General features: G+C 41.8%; 1 protein-coding gene across 1 annotated transcript in view; it reads left to right on the top strand.

Annotated features, from left to right (window-relative positions):
- Positions 1-3,563: 3,563 nt before the first annotated feature.
- Positions 3,564-7,987, top strand: part of LOC102427976 (calcium-activated chloride channel regulator 1) — a 32,673-nt gene continuing 28,249 nt past the window's right edge. The window contains exon 1 of the mRNA XM_006093915.1: positions 3,564-3,725. Coding sequence (XP_006093977.1) covers positions 3,564-3,725 — 162 coding nt within the window. The remainder of the gene's footprint in view (positions 3,726-7,987) is intronic.

Genomic DNA, 7,987 nt, shown 5'->3' with positions numbered 1-7,987 from the left:
CAAAAAAACTTGAACAGGCACTTCACAATAGAGGATATCAAAATGAAAATAAGTATGTGAAAAGGTATGTAACATCTATAATAATAAAAGCGTAATATACTAATTAGACTGGACATCCTTCCGGGCGGGCTTCTGGATGAAGCCACGGCAGCGGGGGCCAGGGCAGAGGCCGGCAGCCGCTGCGGTAGGTGGGGATGAGCCCCTTGCACAAATTTCATGCATCGAGCCTCTAGTTAGTTATAAAGGAAAATGTAAATTAAAACCACAGTACAATATGATTGCACTTGTACCAGGGTAGCTAAAATAATAAAAACTGGCAGTACCAGGTACTGGTAGAAATGTGGAACAACTGGTACAATCACTTTGAAAAGAGTTTGGCAGATCAACTAAAGTTAGGCATATATACAACCTATAACCCAGCAATACCACTCTTGGTACATATCCAACTAAAATCAATGCTTGCACCTATGGCAGTTTTACTTATAATAGCCCAAACAGGAAATAATACACATGTTCACTAACAGGAATTGGTAAGTAAATTGTGGCATATTTTTACGATGAAGTACAATGAAAAAAATAACATATTACTGCTACCTAAAATAACATGGCTGAACTTTATGCAGAAAATGTTATGTGAAAGTAGCCAGACACAAGAAGACATACTGTATATTTCTGTTTATATGAAATACAAAAACAAATAAAATTAATCCATGTGGCAATGGAAGTCAGAATAGTGATTACCATTTGGGGGTTTTCCCTAGAAGGAAACATAAGAGAGATCCAGCATATCTTTGGTGAAAGTTTGTCTCTCAGGGTGTTAACTGCCTTTTCCTCAAGTTTCCTCCCTGTCACCTGGCCCATCCAAACTGCCTCCAAGAAAGCCAGATTCCAGGTACCATGGTGCAATGCTTTATGTGAGCAAAAGCCTCCGAGAATCTGTTTAAACTGGACTTGGGCACCAGAGATTGAGGCGCTGCCACCACAGCCTGCCCAGTGGAGGCCATGCCAAACTAGGCCCTCTCCCTGGGGAATCAGAGACACGCCCGTGGTGTTACAAGACAAAGAAACTGTGGCAGCAGCAAGGACTCTCCATTGAGCAAGCAGCAAAGGCCTAGCCAGCAGGGAAGGCCAAGCACCTAAACTGGATCCGTCACACCAGGTGACCCTGTCATAGGCAACTGCGGGAGCTACAGCCCAACAAGAGTTTAGAGCCCTCAGAAATAAAGGGTTGAGTTACAGCAACAGGCAAACAAACAACACAGATCAGCCAAAATGCTGACTAAAAGAGGGAGATTGGTGATGAAGATGAAGGAAGGAGGAAATAAATATCTATAATGGCCTTGATTCATGCTGTAGCATTAGGCACTACCATTTATTTCAATAACACTTGCTCTAGGTTTCTCAGGAGATTGCAGTTGGCCACCACCTGGAGGAGAATCTATGAATGATTGGACCTGTACTATCTCTCAGGGTATAAGTGAAACTGCTTGTACACACACACACACACACACACACACACACACACACTAACCCAAACTCTACATTATAATATTGGAGCTAGACATGAAGGAAGGGTATGAGTGGATCTGAGCAGTTCAAGCAATGAGTTGTATTGGACTCGTCTCCTGGAACCTCCCTGGGCTTGGCTTCCTCTAATCCAGTGGTTCTCAACCTTCCTAATGCCGTGACCCTTTAACACAGTTCCTCATGTTGTGGTGACACCCAACCATAAAATTATTTTCGTTGCTACTTCATAACTGCAATTTTGCTACTGTTATGAATCGTAATGTAAATATCTGATATGCGGATGTATTTTCATTGTTCGCGACCCACAGGTTGAGAACCACCACCTAATCTACTGGATCCTCGGTCACTTGCTCCACCTCTATCATTACACACTCCTTACAGGCCTGAGTGGTTCCACTGCCAGAGACCAACCAGGCATCACTGGGAATCCTTGACTCCTCGTACACCTCAGGGCACGGGATTTCTCTGTACAGTCGCTATTTGAAGGACTGGATGACCCAGCCTAGGAAGTTCAGGGAAGTTGATCACCTGTAGGATATGAGAAGGAGGCAGACACTTTCCCTTCCTCCCTCCAATGGACTGTCCCAAGGCATGGTTTCTTTGTATAGCCTGTTAGGAGACATCCCAGATGGCAGGGCAGGTGCACCAGCAGGTTGACTTGCTGGGTTTCTTCATTGTACCCCAATAGTCAGCTTAGTAACACTTTATCTTTCATTGCTTCTCAGCCTTCCCTTATTCATTTCCCCTTTCCCTCATTCTCACTGCTCTGGGATCAGACTCTCAAATCATTAACACATAAGCTTGCCTTATGTTTTTTAGGGAACCCAGGAAAGATACCTGTGGTTAGGGGTTTGAGATATTTTAGAATCTAAAATTTTTATATCATATGCATAATAAATGCATACATTTATTGAATAAATTATTTTTATATAAAAGCATTTTAGGATTATCTGCACAACCACTTTGAAATTGAGTACATCCACTCTATTAAATGCTTCACTTTTGAATGCATAAATATTACATACTTAAGCCCAATTATTAGTGGTAAGTAATAATTTAATTTTTATGAGCCAATGTCAATGAAAAGGGACAGACAAGTTGAAACTGATGCTTAGCATCCTGTGAAGACCAAATAAAGTGATGGGATGAAGGGCTATTTCAAGTAATCTGAATACTACAGGAAAGTGGTGAACTAATTTGAGTTTTCATCTGAAGTTTGGCAAACTTCAATGAATGTAGGTAGTAGCTGGCAGCCCATAGTTCATGTTCTGAGAGACATTTAATTTCAGTAAAATAATGGTGTTAATTTGAATTTCAGTAAAATAATGTAATTTGAATTTTATTGAGCAATAGAGGTCTGACGAGGAAACTTGAGTTTGCTTTGCACAGTGATATATAAATTTTTATCTATTCTCACAAATAGGAAATATTCAATAATATCTATGTTGTTTGCTAATGCTTTTGGTACAAGGGATTATCTAAGGAAGCACCAAGAAGTGCTAAGGTTATGTCAAGATCGATGAGGATAAAAATGACCACATCGAGGGATAACTGGATATAAGACTCACACTTAATGAATAGTTATTGAATGCATAAAACAGCCAGGCCACCCCGGGGCAGGCAGAGGTTGGAGGGTGACCTTGTGTGGGCCAGTATCCCTAGTTGGGCAATCATTTATAAGAAGTAAACATCCTTCAGTGGCTAAGCCGCTTGACACCTGTGAATCCTTCTAGGGAACCGGATGTGGTCTTCCCACCCTCTTTCCCAGCATCTGGCAAAGGTGAGGGCAAGGCTAATGACCCTCTCAAATAAAATATTTAAAGTACACAAGATTTAAGACTAAGGCATTGTTCCTCATATTGGAGACAAATGAAAAAGTGAAACAATTTTGGGTCAAGGGGTTAAAGTCCTGTGATAAACCACCTCTGATAACTTGGGAAAATGTGTGTCTCTGTAGTCATATAAATAGGGGTAAAGAAGGATGACTCTAGAACCAAAATTTTTCCAAGAGAATAATCACAGGGAGATGTGTAGTAATGGGGCCATTTAAGAGTTCTGTTTTCATCTTGGTCCTTCACCTTCTGGAAGGGGCCCTGAGCAATTCACTCATTCAGCTGAATAACAATGGCTATGAAGGCATTGTCATTGCAATTGACCCCGATGTGCCGGAAGATGAAACACTCATTCAAGAAATAAAGGTAAGGTGGAAACGGTAACTACCCATGCTTTAAAAAATTTAAGTGCAATGTGTGGAAGGGCAAGCATGAGTTCTCTAATGCATCTGTGTGATATTGGCAAAGTATTTTTATGTCTAAGTCTCAGTATCTTCGGTTGCAAAATGAAAATAGAATAGTTAACCATTAGGATTCTTCTGAGGGAGAAGATAATAAATGTAATGCACTTAGCTAAGAGTTTCATACATTGTTGGTGCTTAATAAACGATTTTCCGCATTTATTGGTTGTAGATGATTCCGCTAAGGCAGAGCCAGCGGTATTTGGTAGATATTGTGAGATGTCCAGAGAATAATTCCTTTGCCTGGCTCATGTTAGATTTCTCCTTTTATTCTTCTAATTACAACTCTTTTCTCTGTGATTTTAATAGAGAAGCCCGGGATATAAACCTCTAATTTAAGAACAACCCCGATCCTTTCAATGAGAGGAAACTCTGCATTTTACCAGCCCCAATACAAGGGATCCTCTTAGATTGCTGAGCGGCCTTGCCTTACTTATTACTTCTTCTCTGGGGGAAGGAAGAACTATGGAGGAAGACACTTCCTGTCCAGGGCAGAGGGTCTAACTGTTGTAAGGTGGAGAGGTCATGTACAACAGCAAACAACTAAGAATAAGAGGGAAATGCCTTACAAATAACTACCCAGGGATCTGGCTGTAGCACATCCAGAGGCAAGTGTGTAATGAGGAAAAGTACTGGTGTGTAAAATGGGGCAATAAGCTTGGCGAAGGGTATGTGGGAACTTTGTACAATTTTTGCATGTTTTATAAGTCTAAAATTATCTTGAAATATGGTAAAGAACTTTAAAAATGCATCATAGCATCTGGCCCATAATAAGAGCTCAATTAATGGTAGGCATACCCCTAATTCTTCTAGATGGAAAGGGTTCATTTTTTTAGCCAAGCCAACGTTCCTGAGTGTGAGCCAAAGTTAATATCACAAGAGTTCCATTGGTTGCCCCCAAGTATCCTTGCTCTGAGCAGAAACAAGCCAGAAAGATGGCGTTTGGAGAGAGAACCAGCTCTACCATCCAGAGGAGTTTGGGGCTAGAGAACTGCAGTAGTTGAGGAAGGAGGGGGATCTTATCTGTTTAACCGATCAGATACTACTGCCACTGGTGAAAGGGAAAGCTGTACCTTTTGAAATCTCTCAACAATCAGATAGCTTGGGCAAGTTTTTGATTGCATCTAACCTTAGAAATGGCATCAGCAAACATGGAAGTGCCCCTTGGAGCAACAGACAAGGAAAGTGTGGGAGAAAAATATAGCCAACAAGTTTCTGTCTCTGGCTAGTCAGGAATGTGCCAGAAGAACATAAATTCCTTATTCAGAATGGCAATGCTAATGCACATTTACATGGTGCTTTAGAGCTTCCAGATGCTTTCACCTCACCCTTTGGGGGTTTCCCTCCTGAGAAATCTACTTCTTATCACAATTATTAAATTGGTTTTCTGGTATGAGTCCTACTAAATGAGTTGGGTTTGAGATAAGTTGGTTTCCACATATTGTAAAGCATATGATTGTCTAACCACTCTGCTATATCCCTGAAACTACTACAAAATAACATTGAATGTACACTATAATTGAAAAATAAAATAAAAAAGTTAAGGGCAATAGTGTACTCAGAACCCCTTCCTAAGTAGTAAATAAAAGTGTTTCTCGCTACTAAGGTTCAGCTCTGCAGAGTTAAGGACCCTAATTGTGAGCTTGTCTGCCTTTCCTGGCCATCCCTCACTCTGTTTTCTGAGGGGAGACTCTCCCCTGGTGCTCTTGTGGGAATAGAAGCCTTTAAGTCAGCTCTTAAATACTTGCTTCTGTTCAGGGTACTATGCTAAGTGAAATAAGCCAGTCAGAGAAAGACAAATACCACATAATTTCACTCACATGTGGAATCTAATGAACAAAATAGAAACAGATTCATAGATGCAGAGAACAGACTGACAGCTCTCAGAAGGGAGGGGGGCTGGGGGGCTGTGTGAAATAAGTGAAGAAATTAAGCAAAAAAAAAAAAACCCTCATAGACACAGACAACAGTAAGGTGATTACCAGAGGTAAGGGGGATGGGACCAGAGATGTACACTTGAAACCTACATAATTTTGTTGACTAATGCAACCTCAATAAATTTAATTTTAAAAAATTGAATGACAGTCCCTAAGGTTTGTCCACCTACAAATTGCATCCACTGCAATTGCCCTGTCAGTGTGAGTTATAGAGGCAGAGGGAGCACACTCCATAAAATGAGGGAGGGAGAGTCAGGAAGAAACACTCTCTGTGCTCTGTCCCTAAAACACACTCTCTCTCTCTCTCTCTCTCTCTCTCTCTCTCTCTCTCTCTCTCTCTCACACATACACACACACACACACACACACACACACACACACACTCACCCAAACTCTACATTATAATATTGGCGTCTAAGCACTCTAGTCTGCTCCGGGAAGGACTTTCCTCCTGCAATTGTCCCTTTTTTCTCTGGCTTTACCAGGTTTCCCCCCCCCCCATTATCACATGCATATGTTATAATAGTTCCCATTAAAAAACAACAACAACAACAAAATTCCCTTGCCCTGAAGTGCTCCTTCAGCTATTGCATCATGTCTCCAACTCCTTTAATTTACAAAAAAAAAAAAAAAAATCCAAAAACAAACCTGCTTGCGCTGTTGATATTCACTGCCTCCATTTCACCTCCCATTGTCTTGAATTTACTCATTTGGAGCTATCATCTCCATTCCACTAAAATGGCTCATCCACGCTGCCAAATACTTCGGTCAGTTCTTATCCTCACCTTTCTTTTTTATTATTATTAAATTCATTGGGGTGACTTTGGTTAATAAGCTTATATATGTTTCAAGTGTATATTTCTATGGTGCATGATCTGTATATTGTATTGTGTGCTCACCATCCAAAGTTAAATCTTCTTCTGTCACCATATACGCATTCCCCCCTCCCCCTTTCCCTCTGGTAACTACCATACTGTTGTCTGTCTATGAGTTTTGTTCATTTTCCCTCTCTTAATTGCTCAGCATCCTTTGACACCGATAATCACTCTCTTCTCCCTGAAACACCTTTACCCTGTGCCTGCTGATTTCCTTCCCATGCACCAGCTGCTCCTGAGTCTCCTTGGCTGACTCCCCCTCTTCCTACCACTAAATGCTAAATGCCCTTGGCAGCAGGGCTCAGTCTTCAGCCCTCCCCTTTCCTCTGTCCACACTCACTTTTGAGGGCAGTGATTTTCAGTCCTAAGAGACCATATGCCTTTTCCAATAATAAATCTCCTATAATACTCTCTCTACTGTCTTCATAATGCATCTCAGGGGCATTTACAATTAAACTCTACAGCTCCTTCAATTTAGAGAAATAAAGTTGGGTGTAATTTGAAAATAAATTATATAATTGTGCCACTTCCTTATATCTGACAGTACTACACTAAAAATAAATACTACCATAACATTTAGCTAGTCCTAAAATTACTGCAGGATCCAGCAGGTGAAGTCATATTCATTTTAATTTGAGTTTCTCTCCAGTATAAGTTGGTGTGAGACCTTGGTACTTACACACTCTAATTCTCAGTTTCTCCCTTAAAGGTTTATTGATCCTCGAAGGATCAAATGAGATGACACTCACAGCTAACATTTCACAAACATTTGTGCTAAGTAAACATGGTTCCCAGGACTTTCTTGACTTCACTTGATCCCCACAATATCTTATGAGCTAATCACCATAATATTTTCCACTTTATAAATGGGATAGATAACTGAGGCTCAGGAGGGCTCAAGGAAATTGCCAGATGACGCACAATAAGTGTTGGAGCCAGGATTAGTGTCAGCCTCTGAAGTCTGCATTGTCAATCATCACACTCTGACACAGAGCATGTGATAAGTGCTCAAAAAAGGTTAGCTATTATCCTATACTAGGGGCCCAGTGCACAAATTCGTGCACCTTGAAAGGAACTGTGAGCTGTGAGGCTGCGGTGGGCACAGGGGCAGGGCGGGTCTGGCCCATCCTCTGCGCCCCTGCCTGGCCCCTCCCGCCACAGACCCTGGTCCCCTATCTGCTGGCAGCCCCACTCCCACTGCCATTGCTCCCACATGCTGACAGCACCGGCCCTGCTTGTACCCGCTGATGGCACGGAGCGATTGGGGCCCGGTACCAGCAGTGGGGTGTGAGCAGTGGCTGCTGCCCGGATCATCCCTCAGGAGCAGGGGGAAAGTGGAGAAGTCCTCAAGGGGC

The sequence above is a fragment of the Myotis lucifugus genome, unplaced genomic scaffold, assembly GCF_000147115.1.
Source record: "Myotis lucifugus unplaced genomic scaffold, Myoluc2.0 scaffold_126, whole genome shotgun sequence".
In the NCBI taxonomy this organism is placed as follows: domain Eukaryota; kingdom Metazoa; phylum Chordata; class Mammalia; order Chiroptera; family Vespertilionidae; genus Myotis; species Myotis lucifugus.
The sequence above is the reverse complement of the archived record's forward strand: the minus strand, read 5'-3'. Positions and strand labels throughout refer to the sequence as shown.